The sequence below is a fragment of the Manis pentadactyla genome, chromosome 1 (assembly GCF_030020395.1).
Source record: "Manis pentadactyla isolate mManPen7 chromosome 1, mManPen7.hap1, whole genome shotgun sequence".
NCBI lineage: Eukaryota > Metazoa > Chordata > Mammalia > Pholidota > Manidae > Manis > Manis pentadactyla.
The window spans coordinates 70,580,698-70,598,177 of record NC_080019.1 but is presented as its reverse complement, the minus strand read 5'-3'; the positions used below and the strand labels follow the sequence as shown (position 1 = coordinate 70,598,177).

The window sequence follows — 17,480 nt, the reverse complement described above, 5'->3', positions numbered from 1 at the left end:
TACTCTTATGAGTCTAAATGTTTAGTTGCAGCTGACTCGCTAGTTGGCATTGCAAATCTGTCAGCGCAGTGAAGCATGATGATTTTCTAATGTTACATCGATAGTCGCACCTTTCTGGGATAAACCTAACTTCATTGTGACCTATTTTGTTTGCTAGATTTTGTTTGATAATATTTTGTTCAGGGTTTTTGCACCTGTGTTCATAAGTGAAATCAGATTGGTGGTTTTCCTAGATCCAATTATCTGCTTGAGTTTTGTCATCAACATTATATTAATCTCATAAAAAGAATTGCTGGGGTTACTTCTCTATATAATCTAGAATCATATATGTGAGATTGGCGGTGCCTGTCTCTTAGGTGTTTGGTAGGTCTCCTACGTAAAACTATCTTTATGTAAATAAAGATTTTATATTACTGGTAAATTTCTTTAATGACTATTTAGGCATTCTATTTCTACTTGAGTCTGACTTGATAAATACACCTGCCTTAAAAATTTATCCACTTCATCTAAATTCTCAATTCTTAATCTAAATTCTATTGAAAAAGTGGCTCATAATATCCTTTTATTACCTTTTAAGATTCTGTCACGTCTGTAGTAAGGTCCCCTTTTCATTCCTTGTTTTATTGTCCTATTAGAATTATTTTCTTGCTTAACCTTGTCAGAGTTTTGTCATTACACCAGTCATTTTAGAGAAACAATTTTTGGTTTCATTGATTTTCCTGTTATTTATGATTACTATTTTATTCAATTTCTGTTCTTCTGCTAATTTTCTCCCACCTCTTAAAAGTTTATTCTATTGTTCTTTTATTAGCTTCCTAATTTATTTCATTCACAAAATTTTTTTTAACCTTTTAAAATAATGTAAACATGTAAAGCTATAAACTTTAAAGTGCTATTTAAGCTGTATGCCACACATTTTAAGGTCTAGTGTTTCTATTATTGTGGTTTTTATAATTTCTATAATTTTCATGATTTCCTTTTGATCATGAGTTATTAACAGCACATTGCTCGATTTCCAACATCTAATATTTTTTTCACCAGTTTACTTTTTATTAACTTCTAATTACTCGTTGTTGAGGCCAGTGAAACCAACCACCGGCTCCTGTAGTTTGTCTGTGTCTTCAGCTGGTGGATTCTCTATTGAAGCGCATGCCCACAGGAGCTTTCAGGAATGACTCCCGACCCTGCCAACCCATCCACATTCACGGCTTTCTTGTGCACCTTCAGCTGCCAGAACAGGGGGATTCTCCCTTTGGTATTTCCATTTTGCTGCTCTTTGGATATCTGGTAACCTCTCTGGCTGGGAATTACTGTTTCCACCCCAAAGATTATTTTCCCTTATTTCTAAAACGTTGCTTCTACTATGGGAGACCTTGTGGCCATCTTTGTCCATCCTGGTTGCCCTTCCTGCCTTCTTCAGAGAGGGAGGCTGTCCCCTACCCCCCTACCCCCTAGCTCCCGGCCACCTCCTCAGGGCTGGTTGCCACACCCGCTGCACCGGCAGCAGCTCCGTGCAAGGGACAGGAGCCCTTTCACAGTTCACCCATCACTGAGGGACAGTAGGTTTTTCAAAGGCAAAGGCAGAATGCATCCTCGCTGGCACGGCCTAGTCCAGTTACCTGGGGATGAACAGGATAGAGCTGTCAAGCTCACTTCTAAATTCAAGTCCTCTAAAATGACCAATTATGACTTAGGCTAGGAAAACAAGGACTGAACTCTGCAAGTCAGGATAAAAGGGTTTTCCTCTGGGGTGGAGACGGCTTCTCCTAGAGGCAGTGAGGGCACGGGGTTTGGAATGAGGACTTCTGAATGTGGTTACCCGCTCGGTCTCCTGGGAAATATGCGCTCTGGACAAATCACTGAATGTACCTGAGCTTCAATCTCTATTACAAAATGGAGGATTTGAACTAGGTGCCAGAGGGACACTATTCTAGCTCTAACATTCCCTGGTTCTGCGGGACATCACTGTACGTCACTTTACATCAGGTCTATTTACATTGCTGCATCCATCTAGTCCCCAAAGTTCTTGGAATGCTAACTCTTCTAGCAAAGTGTAAATTGATACAAAGACAACCTTGTGTGTAAATAGCAGGGAATACTCTTTTTACAGTGTCCCATTTTCTATAAAAACAAGTTTAATGGCTGTTATATAATCATTAAAAATATTTTATTAAGCATTGATTTAAAAAACGGCAAGAAAAGGATATAACACCTCAGAGCAGATGCTTGAAGTAAAACAAACGTTGCTATAAATATTGCACTTATAAAATCTCTTTTTTACATCTTCACACAGCTCATTTCTAAAATATCCTTTTACAGAGATGTATAAATAAACTGCTTTCAAAGTGTCAACGCTTGCTTGATACATTTAGTTTCCTAATCTCCGCACTCAGTCTGCAGGTTTTCAGTCAGGTATCTGTTCCTCTCAGTGCAGGCCCAGAACTTCAATCAGCAATATCAGAGGCCTCACACCTACCTCATGTGAAGAGTAAATCTTTCTGGATGCTCAAATTTTAATATTATAATATTTATTTTCTACTGAGAAAAAATAGATCTTTCAAAGGCAATGACAGAAACACAGCTGAAATCGACACAATTCATTGTTAACATTGTTTGCCTTTCAAGGTATTCAGCAGCTTCTGATTCTTGGTCTTGAACATCATGATAAAGCTGTTTGGCATGATTTTGCCTCGCCCATCTTCATCCACTTGGCCCATAATAATATAATTTAGACCTTTAGAAAAAAAGAAGATAAAATTAATTTTTTTCTCTGTGTGTTTGTTGGCTTCAAACAGCTCAGACTGTAACTTACCACTAGATAAATGTTCTGTAAGTGATATAATTATACATTTATTCTGTCTAGGATAAAATCTGGTTTAAGAATCTCATCAGCAAAAATTTAAATGTAACTGCTAACATAGGAAACAGGACGGACGGTAAGATACAGATACGTCCTGCTCTGCAGTACTGTCAGCTGGTGCATTTACTGAGGGTCTAGTGTGAACCATGCACTGTGTTCCTGTGAAAGGCTCTCCTTCCTCTAAGGACCTCTGGGACTCCCCAGCACACCAACCTCAGATGGCCTCTCGGGGTCCCATAATGCTTCTGGATTTCCCAGGCATTTGGCAACTAACAATGACCCACTGTCTTCGGTTATTGTCGTTTTGAACTTTTTTCAACATCCCCAGCATTTACACTATGTAAGTTTTGTGAGGACATGGTTGGAGCATGTACTTCTTTGCATTCTTTGCAAAAATAGACACTGAAAAGTACTTGTATCTGTTATACTGTTTTTCACATATCAGTGTGTCTGGCTAAGTTAGGCCTAGACTAGGGCCTAAGCTGAGGTGTGTTGGGTTTAACTCTGAAAATTTATATTACCTCAAGAAAATGCCCTAAAGAAAGTGTGTACTACCACCTCCTTTATCCTCCCTCTGCTCCTGTGTGTCATAAGAGAAATAAATATGTGCTTCCTTTTCATGCTGACATTGTCTTCGAATGGTCTTGAGACTGTGAAAACTTGGTAGGTCGGGCAGGTAGATGCCACCGCAAGGGTGCAGCATTCACATCATTCTGGGACATGATGGTAAGTATCTAGATGTGCGTTATTTGCCGTTCCTGACAGTTCTGGAAAGAAGGGTTATCTTTTGAAGAGCCTCTGCTCTTCCCTGTGAGGAGTAATTGTGAGGCTACTGGTCTTCTGACTTTTGTGAACAATCTGAATTCATAGTGAAACTTTCTTGAAGTGGACATTCTGTCTCTGTCTCTGTCCGTGGTTTGGTTTGTTTTGGTTGTGGGGGAGGTTTGTAACAAGAATGAGGAAAAGATGAGCTGAGATTAGATAGAGAAATCATGATATATCACACAACAGAATACCAGGCATGATCACCATTCCAGAGAAAGGGAAAGATCTGACTACATGAACTGCTTATGAACGATGTCTACATATACGTCATGAGGGGGCGAATATACACAGAATATGTATAGCATGACCCCTTTTTTTTAAGTGTGTATGTACATGCTTTAAATGGACAGAAATTTTCTGCAAGGAACTTTTCATGGTACCTCTGGGGAAAAGAAAGGGGCTTCATTATTTATTTATTTTATATTCTCTATTTAAACTTAAAAAACTATACATTATTTTTGTAAGTTAAAGAGCTTGCTTTAAAAAAAGTCATGTGCCTCTGGTTCTGGAGTAACTTTACTTTTTCCATAATTTCTCTTAATAAACACATTCCCATCTATGGATTTCATGATCTTATATCTGTAAACAATTCTCAAATCTTTAATTCTAACCTATACACACCTCTCTCTTTTGAACTTCAGTTCTGAATTTCCTGTTCCTTGCTGGATATTTCCGTCTAAACATAGTATAGGCACCTTATGTGCAATAACTGAAAATCTCGTTCTCTTGAACTGCTCCTTCTGTGACTGATCCCCATTGATCCAACTTTAAATGCTTCCTGGGCTCATTCATCAGTTGCACTATCTCGTCCTCTTCTACAAGTTACACGGCCTGGGATGAGAGCCCAATTCTGCCTGGCTCCAAAAGCTTTCCTTCTATACCCAAAGTGGGCAATACGTTAGCCCTGATTTTACTTCCCTGGACCAGCCATGGCTCAGAAAGATGGATGACTTGCTCAGAGAGGCTCTCTCGTTCCCCACTTAGACCCTGAAGTCCCCTAGAAGAAAAGCCGAAGTTGCCTTCCTTAGTCACCTCTTCTGAGGAGAGGGCACTGCTTGCAGACCACGACGACCTTGGCGCTCATGTTCTTGCCGGCCTGCTGAACTGCCAGATTTCCCTCTTTATAGATGTTGATGACTGAGACTGTGGCATGCACACTCCCGCCTCGGGTGACGGTCGTGATGACAGTGCCAGCCAATACTGAAGAAGGAAACATTTTTTGAAATAACGTGACAGTGAAGGCAAACGTAAGCGGAACTGAACGTTTTACATTCTTCTAAGTTTCAGAGGGGAAACATTTTAATGCTAAAGAGAAGGCCCTAACAGAGCTCTCGAATTTGTGCATGTGTCACCAAAATTCAGATCGAAAAAAGTGCCCAAGGAGCTGCAGTGCTACCCAGGAGAGAAACACTCCGCAGCCCATTGCTGAGATGGAGGCTCTTTCCAGGGGTTTATCCAACACGTGCATCAAATACCAAATAAGGGATAGGCTTATAAGCCTCTCCCGTGAACACTCACCCAGCCCTTGAATCTTTGGAGGCAATATCACACAAGGAGGCTGCGTGATGGGGGTCTGAGCCTCGACGATCTGACTCTGTCGCTCCCCCACCAGGCCCCTCCCTTTACCTCTCTTCTCTCCTTGAACTTGGGTCATCCCATGGGTCCTGCTCTCTCTCAAATTATCAGTAAATATCTTTTGCTGGGCCTTTCATATTCCCTTTCTTACCCACCCTGTTTATCTCATTTAACAAGTCAAAGTATAGAACTGAGATATAACTTAAAACCTTTCCTTGCTTTAAAAGAAAGAACTCTAGCAAAATTCAGTTGCCTCTCTCTTTCCATTGTGACACTCAGAGAAAAGAATCTCACTTCTACGCTGCAGGAAAAAAGATGTGTGTTTCTTGAAGGCGTGCTTTGGGCATTTTGGGGGGCACGATTCTGTGTGGTGTAAGCCTTGCAGTGAATGACGCTGTATGAGCCCCGTCCCTCCCAGAAAAACCAGCAGCACGCCCCGCTTGGTGTACCAACCAAAAACTGCCCCTAGAGGAGTGTTACCGATGTTGGGTGAGGACCAGTGGCCACAGGTGATACTATTTGGTCATTTTGCTATGTAGGTGAGTCACAATGAGAATAAATCAAGTTTTGGACTTGGTTGATATGACCATTTCGGGATAAAGTAAGAATTCACTGCTTACATAGTATGCAAAACACATACAATCAGAATTCTTATCATGCCTTCCTTTGATTCTGGTGGGATGTCCACTGGTAGCTAAGTGAGATCAAGTGGCTCCAAAGGACAGGGAGGAGGATGTCCCTAAGCACCTTCTCCAGGAGACCAAAGTGGACGTGGCAGCCATGACACCTGGTGCTGTTTTCATTTTTATGCCAGTTATTCGAGTATCAGCGTGCAAACTCCAGGAAGGTGTAGGGCCCTGGAGTCTTCAGCGCCTTCACTGTAACAGTTATGGAACTGTCTGGGCTGCGGACAGTTGCCACTTTAAAGTGCAGGCACAGCAAGCAAAGCCTCGGCTGGGAGGCCCCTTGCTTTGTGTAGCCTATTTAGGTTGTAGCAACTTTCTTTTCCTGATAAGATTTTTAAAAACTGTTCCTTTAAACATAACTGACACAAAGTTGGTTTCTTTTGCTCCTAAGGGGTTTTCACAGAAAGTGCATTTTTTTAAATGGGAAAAAGCTCTTAGAAATTCTAAGTTATTGGGTAATATCTCCTCAGGTCCAATTTATAAGAGTTTTCAAATGGATTTCAGATTTCTAAGTTTTAATTTAGTACTTTGGAAGGACACTATGGAGGAAATACTTGAATTTGTTCTGAGAGAGGCCAGCTTGGCTATGTTTCTAATTTACTTAAGTTGGATTACAGATGTATGAAAAAATACTCAGCACATGAAAAATATGTGAGAAAAAAAAGGATACAGATTTTATTTAGGAATACTGAGCCAGCTAGAACACAGCATTACAGTAAGAAGGGCCAGGACTCAAATAATTAAGCTCATGGGGAAAAAAGTTTATTTTCTGTATACATGCTATTCTCAGTTGTGAAATCTAGCACTTTGAACAGCACAAGTCAACATACCTTAGAGGGGAGGAAAATAGCTTCTTGGGTAAATGAAGAGTGTAACTGACCCTTTGCTACCACATCCATTGCAATTCCTGTGAGCTTAAGCATACAGTCTCAAGTTTCTGACTAAAGGCTGGGTTTTATTTCTTACCAAAGTTACTTGAGCAGTAATTGCTCTCCAGAGTCCCTGTCCGTCTACATTTCTGTTGACACAGGGCCACGGTGGGTTTCAAACCTTCATTCAAAGAAGAAAGACAAGATTCAGGAAAACGAATCAGGTATAACTGGTGTTTAGATATCAGTCTATCAATTTTAAATTCCCATTTATTTCCCTGAGCAATCTGCCATTGCCATGAAATAAATAAAATGCATGCAAAAGAAATTCTTTGTGCTTCCAACTCCTGCTCTAATTTCCTCAGAGTAACTCAATACCCCCTGCTGAATTTTAAACCTAAGATCAAAGATAACTGAAATTTAGCCCTATTCTCCTCTTCCTTTATATATAACTAACACTATAACCAAAAATACAGTCTTCATGTGCCCTGCACATGAAGAAATGCTCAGTATGAACAAATATGAACTTGCAAAATAGCGGTGAATTCTTCACTATACAAAAGGAATCCTATAGTGTGGAGGATGGAGGGAGCTTTCTTGGTGCATTTAAGTATGCAGTTGCCCAATATAGGTTTTTAGAAACACTGCTCATGTATAAAGTCTGTTATATCTGTACTTAAAGGCAACTAATCACTAAACATTTAATTTGAGCCTGTCATCTAAATAGATAAACACAGTGGTTCTCAACCATGGGGGATTTTGCCCCTTAGATGACATATGTCAATGTCTGGAAATACTTGTCACGCTGGGTGGAGGTGGGGGCTAGCAGGGGAACTACTGGCATCTAGTGGGTAGATGCCAGGGATGCTACTAAATATCTCTGAAGCATATAACGAGCAGGAGAGCCCCCAGCAGGATTATCTGCCCAAAATGTAAATAAAGCTGAAGTTGAGAAACTGTTAACAAATGAAAATATTTAATCCCCATTATCATCATTAAAAATGTTTCAAAGATATTTGCTAATTATTCACTTACATGCAACAATATGATAGGAAGAACTAAACAAAACAACTGTAACAGAATTGTACTTGTCAGGTAAGAATTTGTAATTGTAATATTGCCCTTGTAATATGTTCTGCCAATTCTTCTGTGAATTTACTGCTTATCCATTTACTTAAGAGTACCCCTACTTAACTCCAAAAAGGATCTGAAGTGGGTTACAGTATTAAAATACATACAATTTAATGTTAAAATACATATAATCACTTACACATATATGTATGTGTGTGTGTGTGTATATTTTTTTTTTTCCAAAGATGAAGAGCTCAGAAAACATTTAGATGGTGCATTATTCCAGAAATTCAAGACAGAATCAACAAGGAGTGGCAGTAGTGGCTCTCCCTGTCTGGTGAGCATCCTTTGATGTGGACCAGTGGAAACCAGCTCCTCCCCAGCCTCAGCAGTCAGTCTGGAGGTGGGGTGGGTGTCCCCGCTCCTCCCCATCTCCCTGCGGCGGGTCTCTGCCCCCCTGCCTGTAAGTCACCCGCTGCAGCACGCGGACCCTCCCCACCTGTGTGGTCTCCCCTGCCCTGCGCTCCCACGTGGCACCTGTGCTCCTCCTGCCACGTCGGGTGGGTCTGCCTCCTCGTGGACGACCCCTCCCAGGCCGGAGGTCTCACACTTCCCAAGAGTTCCCTCTGCTGTCACTCGGCCCCAGGCTCACGTGTCCACCTGCTCGTCTTTCATCTCCAGTCTCTTGAATGTAGACATCCTCATACCCGGTATAGCTGCTTCTCCTTCAGGCTTGCTTACTTGTTCTCATGACTACCTTTTTCCCCATCCTGGACCCCTCATTCCCCTAACCCATCAGCCTGGGCCTGTCTTTACTTCCTTAACTATTCCACTTAGTTTCCACGGTCCATTATTTCAGCCCTTTTCTTGCCAATGCCTTCAGCTCCCGTTCCCTCCCGCCCCTCAACCCCTGCAGGAAGGCTGGAGGAGCGTCCATTTTCAATGCCTGCCCTCAGACAGCTGGGTGCACAATGTACCCTCATCCAAGTGGCAGCTGTTGAGAGGATTAACTTGCTCTCCAATTTCCACAGCTGCTTTTCAAATTCTTTTTCATTCTCCTAATCCCCCAGGGATCTCACCTCCCTTCCCAATCTCAGCAGGTGACCTTGCCTATTTTCTAGAGAGAACAGGAGAAAATGTCCTCAAGATCCCCACCAAACCTCCGAAGTCATCTTTGCCTGGATCCTCCGTCTTCCTTTCCCCCAACTCGAGATGAGCGTGCCCACCCCTGGTCTGAAATGCACCCTCTGTGAGGCCTCTGGCAGCCAAACCCTCCCACCTCTGCAGGAATTTCTTCCTCAGTTTACTCTTTCCATTTGCCCTGGTGTTTCCTTTGTCGGCTACTTGTCATTAGCTTTCCCATATTCAAGGCACTCAACGCTCCCTCTCCTTTAGGGCCAAGTTTGCAGAATGAGCTGCTCGAACTTCATCTCCAATCTCCATTTCTTCACCCTGTCCTGTCCCACATGCCCCTCAGCCCACTCTGTCTGGCTCCTGCCTGCACAACTCCTCTCACACAGCTCTTGCTGGGATCTCGGGAAATCAAATGGAAACATTTTAGTCCTTCCCTTCTTTGAAATCTTTTGACCACCTTTCTCGAACATTCCCTTCCGCGACACATGCTCCTGGTTCTCATCCCTCACCCGTAGCTGCTCCTTTCCAGTCCCCTTCACCAACATATCCTCCTCTTTGAAGAAGTCGGAGTTTCTAGAGATATAATTCCAGCTCTTCTTTTACGCCTAACCTCTCCCAAGGAAATATCATTCTGGGTCATCGTATCAGCCATGTATACGCTGATGACTCTCAAAATTAAATCTCTTGCTTAAATCTCTCTTCTGGTCTGGAGGCCAGCAGATCAAACTGTCCACATGACATCCCCACTTGAGGGTCTCACAGATACCTTGAACCCAACCCACAGCTTAAGTTATGACTCTACCTCTAAACCCATTCTAAACCCAATGTGAATGGTAACATTATTGCCTAAGGCGAGCAAGCCAGGGACCTGCAAGGCATTCCTGACACCTCCCTGATCTCCCTAGTCCAGGGGATCGCCAAGGCCTGTCAGTAACTCCCAAGGACCCTGGCTTGCACAAGCATCAACATCTGACTGTCATATTTCTGCCATGCTGCACTTCACCTGGACAACCCTAGCACCTGCTGATCCTCTTGACCCCTACCGCCCATTCACCTCAGAGGCCAGGGTGATTCTTTGTAAAATGTGAATCTAACCCGAACTTTGCTTAAATCCATCGACAGCTTCTCCCACATTTAGGGCAGAATCCAAAATACTTGGAGCATAAGGAGAGAGGTGGTAAGGCCCAAAGATGAAACTAGAAAGAGAGGCTAGGAGCAAAGTGTGAAGGGCCTTAAATGGAGTTCAGCTCCTGTGCTAACATGATAGCCACTAGCCACATGAAGCTTTCAGAATTTCATAAAATTAAAATTTCAGTTCTTCAGTATCACTAACCACATTTTAAGTGTTCAGTAGTGGCTAGTGTATTGAATTAAATGGGACACACTGTTCCCTGTGTGTGGTGGTGAGGCAATGGGGAGGTCAGAGAGAGGAAGTCAGAGATGACCGTAAGCATCTGGGCACTGATACCGTGGACCATGCTTGGGGAAAATAAGTGGAGAAGCAGGTTTGAGATGAAAAATAGTGTGATAAAAACTAGTTGAGTTTGATGTGTTTTTGTTTAAATGTCTAGCAGTTGCAAAACTCTAGGATATAATTACAGATAGTTTGCAATTTCAGAGAAAGTTTAGGACTAGAGATATAAGCCAGGGAGCTACTAGCACCAAGGGTGTGGTCAGCTAATTCACTGGAGGCAGTAAGGCCACCAGGGTCCACGGAGACAAGCTGGAAAAATGCCGCAGCAGCATGAGGCAGTATGCGCCCAGGCCACAAGGTGGCACGCGTGTCGAGTGCTCAGAAACACCACCCCTTCCAGAAGGGCCCAGACTCGGGGCAGCGCTTCCCCAGGTGCATAAAGAAAATGATGGGTAATAAAGCTGGGCTTATTTCAGCCTATTTCCTATCTTAACCTTAGAACCTTCATTCCCAATTTTTTTCTCCTCCTTTGATTTTGATTTTTGAGATCTGGGGCCTGAAAATCCAGTGAGTAGAGCTGACAGGATGTAGACTAGATACAGAGACCCACTCTTGCCTCCAGCTTTTAGACCATGCCCCAAACCAGTTTCCCACCTTGTTCTTAAATCATCTTCAGCAACAAGATTCAAGTCTTATTATTCAAGGCTTCTATAATACATCAAAGTTTTTTTTGTTTGATTTATCCCAATTTGAAAAAAATAATATAGTTTATATGACGTATTTTAGAGGGAAGCCAAAAAGAAAGACCAGTTAAATACTGGCAGAGGTGAAAACAGGCAGGTATCAGGGCCCTAGAAATTTAACCTAAAATACCATTGAAATGTGATTTAAAAAACACATAATTTTATAAGTGTCAGAAAAGAAAAACTAGGCTTATGAAGATCTGTGCCTATAAGAGGGTTCCTAGTAAGTTTTAAGTAGTCATAATTTTCCAAGATGACATTTAAAAAATATTAGCTTATAAGTATTCTTACACCTTATACTTTTATTTCATTAATAGAGTCATATCATTCTCCCACATATGTAAGTTTTCATCTTATTTTAGTTTCAAGTATCTTCCTCTTACTTACATTTTTTTTTTTACTTCAAAACAATTTTTCTTATACTATGAAGTTTGTGCACAAACTTTAAAACAGAAGAACTTACCTGTAGTCACAGGGAATGTGGTGGTAATAGGTGGTGCTGTAGTTACAGGTAATTTTTTTGGCCTGAATTTGTAGTGACCAATAAATCCATCTGCCGTTAAACTTAAGTCTGATAAAAACTGAATGAGAAGTTCATTTCTCTCAGATACAATTGGCCTAAAAGAAGAAAAGTTTAAGTGGCACTTCTCTGAAATACAGAATTTTCCAGCTTCCCATTGATTTCTGACAACAGGTGCTGTGTTTTATGCAAACCACTGAATTATACCTTCACAATGACCGTATTATTAGTTCCTTTTTAGGGAAAAGGCAACTGAAATTCAGAGTGTTGAAGTGATTTGCCCAAGGCCTCACAGCAAGTATGTGGAAAAGTCAGAATTTGAACCCAGGACCAGATGACTAGAGACTGGGTAGACACTGGGACCAACGTAAACTTTGAAGCTGTGGCTGGTTCTTCATAAGCACCTTAGGGTTTGGCCTCACTTGGGGACCACACAGCTTTTCTGAACTAAGACTCTGGGTTCTGGTTGCCCTGGGGAGCTAGGGATGCTGGCCAAGCAGACTCAAGATGAAGAAATTCAATGAACAAGTTCCCATGCCCTGTGAAGACACCGCCAAAGGGATCGAATCGGTGGGCTGGCCAGCTGGGGCTAAAAAAGCCATGCAGGGTTTAATGGAGCTTCCATTTCATTTTTAATCAAGATTATTATGCATGCCTGAAATGGAAACATTCCTTTTTTAATCGTGGTAGCAAACTGCCATAAAGGAGAAACAAAAGACATATTACTTTAGTGTTCATGACTGACATCATTAAGAACTCTAATTTTAAAGTCATGTTAGGGGCTTGCTGGTTTGTTGGTACTAAAGATTTACAGGTGATAATAACCAGGGCTCAAAAGCTCTCTTAAATCTTAGGACATAACTATATTATACAAAATAGTAGCTCCATTTACGTTTTTGCTATTATTATTTAAACAGTGGTTTAAATAAAAGCAGTTTGTCTAGTTCTATTTAAAAACTATTTAATTCAGACATGAAAATAATTAATTAAAAATGTAAACATCTAAATTTAAAAATTAAATAAGCATACCTCATTTTATTGCACTTCGCTTTATTGTGCTTCCCAGACACTTCATTTTTTACAAATTGAAGGTTTGTGGCAACCCTGCATATAGCAAGTCTATCAGCACCATTTTTCTAACAGCATTGGCTCATTTTGTATCTTTGTGTTGCATCATGGTTAGTTATCACAGTATTTCAAACTCTTCAAATTGTTATTGTATTTATTAGGATGATCTGTGACCAGTGATCTTTGATGTTGTGATTTTAATTGTTTTGGGATACCACGAACCACACCCATATAAGATGGCAAACTTAATCGCTAAATATTGTGCATGCTCTGACGGCTCCACCGACCACACATTTCCCATCTCTCTCCCTCTCCTCAGGCCTCCCTATTCCCTGAGATTAAGCCAATTAATAACCCTGCAATGGCCTCTACAGTGAAAGGAAGAGTTGCACATCTTTCACTTTAAGTCAAAAGTTAGACATGATTAAGCCTAGTGAGGATGGCATGTCAAAAGCCAAGGCAGGCCGAACACTAGGCCTCCTGTGCCAAACAGTCAGCCAAGTGTTGAATGCAAAGGACAAGTTCTTGACGGAAATTAGAAGTGCTCCTACAGTGAATACAAATGATAAGGAAGCAAAACAGCCTTATTGCTGAGAGGGAGAAAGTAGGAGTGGTCTGGAGAGAAGATCAAACCGGCTACACGTTCCCTTAAGCCAAAGCCTAATTCAGAGCAAGACCCTAACTCTCCTCAATTCAGTACAGGATGGGAGAACTGAGAAGGCTGCGGAAGAAAAGTGTGAAGCTAGCAGAGGTCAGTTCATGAGGTCTAAGGAAAGAAGCCACCTCCATAACACCAAAGTGCACGGTGAAGCACCAAGTGCTGATGGAGAAGCTGCAGCAAGTTATCCAGAAGATGTAGTTCAGATCATTCGTGAAGGTGGCTACACCCAACAGATTTTCAATGTACATGAAACAGTCTTCTATTGTAAGAAGATGCCATCTAGGACTTTCATAGCTAGAGAGAAGAAGTCAATGCCTGGCTTCAATGCCTCAAAGGACAGCTCATTCTCTTTCAGGGGTTAATACAGCTGGTGACTTCAAGCTGAAGCCAATGCTCATCGATAATTCTGAAAATCCTAGAACCCTTAAGAACTGTGCTAAACCTCTGCCTGTGCTCTATAAATGGAAGAAAAAAGCCTGGCTGACAGCACATTTGATTACAACATGGTTTAGTGAATATTCTAAGCCCACTCTCGAGACCTAATGCTCAGAAAAAAGACTCCTTTCAAAATATGACTGCTCATTGACAATGCATCAGTCACCCAAGAGCTCTGAAAGAGATGTACAAAGAGATGAATGTTGTTTCCATGTTGGCTAACACAACATCCATTCTGCAGTCCATGGATTGGGAGTAATTTTGAGTTTCAAGTCTTATTATATAAGAACATTTTGTAAGGCTGTAGCTGCTGTAGGTCATGATTCCTCTGATGAATCTGGGCAAAATTCAATTGAAAACCTTCTGGAAAGGATGTGCCATTCCAGATGCCAGTAAGCACATTCATTATTCAAGGAAAGAGGTCAAAATATCAACATGAAGAGGAGTTTGGAAGAAGTTAATTCCAACCCTCACGGGTGACACTGAGAAGTTCAAGACATCCTGGAGGAAGGACTACAGATGTGGGGGAAACAGCAAGGGAACTAGAACTAGATGTGGAGCCTGAAGATGGCACTGAGTTGCTGCAATTTCATGATAAAACTTGAGCCGATGTGGAGTTGCTTCTTATGAGTGAGCAAAGAAAGTGGCTCCCTGAGATGGCTTCTACTCCTGGTGAAGACGCCATGAGGATTGTTGAAATGACAACAAAGGACTTACAATATGACATAAACTTAGTTATAAAGTGGTGGCAGGGTTTGAGAGGATTGACTCCAAACAGGATCCTGTGCTGCAGAGAAATTGTTCATAAAAGGAAGAGTTAATCGATGCGGCAAACTTCACTGTGGTCTTATTTTAAGAAGTTGCCACCCCAGCCTTCAGCAACCAGCACCCTGATCAGCCAGCAGCCAAACACTGAGGCAGGACCTGCACCAGCAGAAAGATCATGGCCCAGTGGGAACTCAGATGATGGTTAGCATTCTGTAGCAATAATGTTTCTGAAATTAAGATGTGGGCATTTCTTATGGACATAAAGCTAATGCATACTTAATAGACTACAGTATAGTATAAATGTAAATTTTATATGCACTGGGAAACCAAAAATCCATGACTCATTTTACTGCAATATTCAATTTATTCTGGGGCTCTGGAACCAAATCCACAGGATGCCTGTATTTGATTAATTGGTGGTTTGACTAAACTCCTTTTTGAGGCATCTTCTTAACTGAACCACTTCTTAGACATCATGGACAGCAAATAATGGGGCCACTTATTTTTTTTCTCCCCTGTCAGCTACTTTTAGTGGGTGTGAGTAGAGGGGAGGTACATTTGTATTTGACTCTAACCAGTTAGAAAGACTGCAGGATATTTTCTGTCCTGAAGGTTAACTTCTGGGACAAGGATGGGATAAACCTAAGAGCAAACTTCATGACCTACATTTATAGTGCTGGACACCCAAGTGTCCAATGTAGCTTAAATAATGCTTCGGAGAATCAAGACTTTAACAGAAATATTTTGTCTTGCTTTTGAAAACACATTCCACTAAATAAACACATTGTGTATGAAACATGATTCTCAACTACAATTGCAAATAAAATATGTTAATTTTGCTTAAATGATGAAATTACAAAAAGCACTTATAATGAGCAGCAAAGGAAACCTTAAGACCCAACAAGGTCAGCCTTCTGGTCGTGATATTATAATTATACTGATCACTCACTGCCTCCTCTATGAACTAATCTTAGAAGCATTATAATGAAAGTTGAGTTTTCTCAAGGAAGAGTATTTTAGTAACAAAGACATATTTTTGTTATGCTGCTATGGAGTTTTAGTATGAATGTGACAGAATCACAGTGCCATCAACGTACTGAGGGCCAAGTGGTGTGTCTGCAAATTAGTGTTACAAAAAACTAGAAATGCAAGAGGAAATCTCCCCAGGATCCACTCTGCCCTGGCAAATCCCGGGAATGGATCAGAGCTGCTGCGTCATGTCTTACAAAGCTGGCTGTGTTAGCTGCTTCCCCTCTGTCTTCCACTTCTTCAATCACTACAGCCAGTCAACCACCATGTCTGCCATTGTGCATCCTAAAGAATTTCTTGATCCACATTCTCCTCTTCATTTACCCTTTCCTACCTCCTCGACTGTACCCAGACCCCTGCCATAGCCCCCCTAGAGCCTGCCTGCTCATCCTGTCTAGGATGGGGGTTCTGGAGGCACTGGCCTATCACTTCCTGCCTCAGTGTACTTGGAGGACTCCCATATCTGCAGAACGTGGACCCCAGCTCCGGCCTTCTTGCCTTCTATCTCTCTAGGTCCCCAACTCAAAGTTTAGGCTCTGGAAGAGCACATAGCTCCTCTGGGTATCTGCATTACTGGAGCTCCCTCTCTCTGGAATGACTCTATCATCCTTTTGCCTCTGACTAACTCCAACTCTTCTTTCAAGGCTCAGCTTTAAGAGGTACTGTCTCCTCCAAAAAACTTCCCTTCACTCCCCACCACCTGTCCCGACTCCTTGTCAGAAATCCACCCAAGACATTCCTCTGCCAATTAGCCCGGCAGCCCCTTTTCATTCCCTCCCATCACTTATCTTTGTATTTCTGATTTATCTTTGCATTCCAGGTACCCACCACAGTGCCCACCACACAGCTGGGGTGCAGTAAAGGCTTCTGAGCTGCATGCAGAGGTGCTGATAGCACATGGAAGCAGACCCAGGGAGGGTGAGATGCTGGCGCTCCTCGTCCTATTCACCACGTAACAGCAGAAAACCTTCCCAAACAGGGTTTCTCATTTTCTGCACTGCCCCACCCCAGGAGTACTCCAACTGTGGAAAAATATTCCTCCGGTCAAGTGTTAGTTGGGCTGGCACTCAGACCGCTCCAAGCCGGCCCTCAGAAGTGAGTCAGCTCCACAGCCCCCTCCACAGCCTCTCCTCCCATCAGCTCTGCGTCTGTTTATCTGTTTGACTCCCCAGGCTTCTCTACCCTCTCCTGAATGTTGCTTCACTTTCTGGGTTGGCTACTCTTTGTGCTGGTGCCAAATTGAGATTCCTCTGCCATGGAACCCAAGAATTTGTGAACAAAAGAACAGCAGCATAAAATCTTCCAGAAAGTAAACTATAATTGGGCAATTTAATAAGAAACACACTTAGAACCACCACTAAAATATTAATGAAATGGAAAAGGTGCTACTTACGCAGGTGGACTATCACCACAATACTTTCCAATTCTTTTGGCATCATTGACTTCTCCACCATTAAACACAGCCACATAGTCATATCGGCAGTAGTTATCGCGTTCCACATCAAACTTCTCAAACTTTAATTCTATAAGCTTTAGTGAAAGAACAACATTAAAAGTGTTGAAAAAAGCAGTGCTGAATAGCCTCAAATGGAAACCATGACTTTCCTTTGTAAAAGATGTATTTATTCAGTTTAAGTTATGTTTTTCTTGTTTTCGTATTTATTCTTTACTGAAGAAAATTGTGGTATACTTTTGCTTTAATTTTTAATCATTCCATAAGACCATCTTAACCCCAGATCAACCTTAGCTAGGACCTTAAACTCAGAAGCTCTGTTCACTTACAGCTATGGAAGTATGGGAACACTTCATAACCCCAGCAACC

General features: G+C 41.8%; 1 protein-coding gene across 1 annotated transcript in view; it reads right to left on the bottom strand.

Annotated features, from left to right (window-relative positions):
• Positions 1-2,114: 2,114 nt before the first annotated feature.
• Positions 2,115-17,480, bottom strand: part of PCOLCE2 (procollagen C-endopeptidase enhancer 2) — a 64,340-nt gene continuing 48,974 nt past the window's right edge. Inside the window, exons 5-9 of the mRNA XM_036877332.2 lie at positions 17,052-17,188; positions 11,641-11,795; positions 6,913-6,996; positions 4,718-4,885; positions 2,115-2,734 (exon numbers count right to left, since the gene is read on the bottom strand). Of these exons, the coding sequence (XP_036733227.1) occupies positions 2,604-2,734; positions 4,718-4,885; positions 6,913-6,996; positions 11,641-11,795; positions 17,052-17,188 (675 nt within the window). The 3' untranslated portion in view covers positions 2,115-2,603. The remainder of the gene's footprint in view (positions 2,735-4,717; positions 4,886-6,912; positions 6,997-11,640; positions 11,796-17,051; positions 17,189-17,480) is intronic.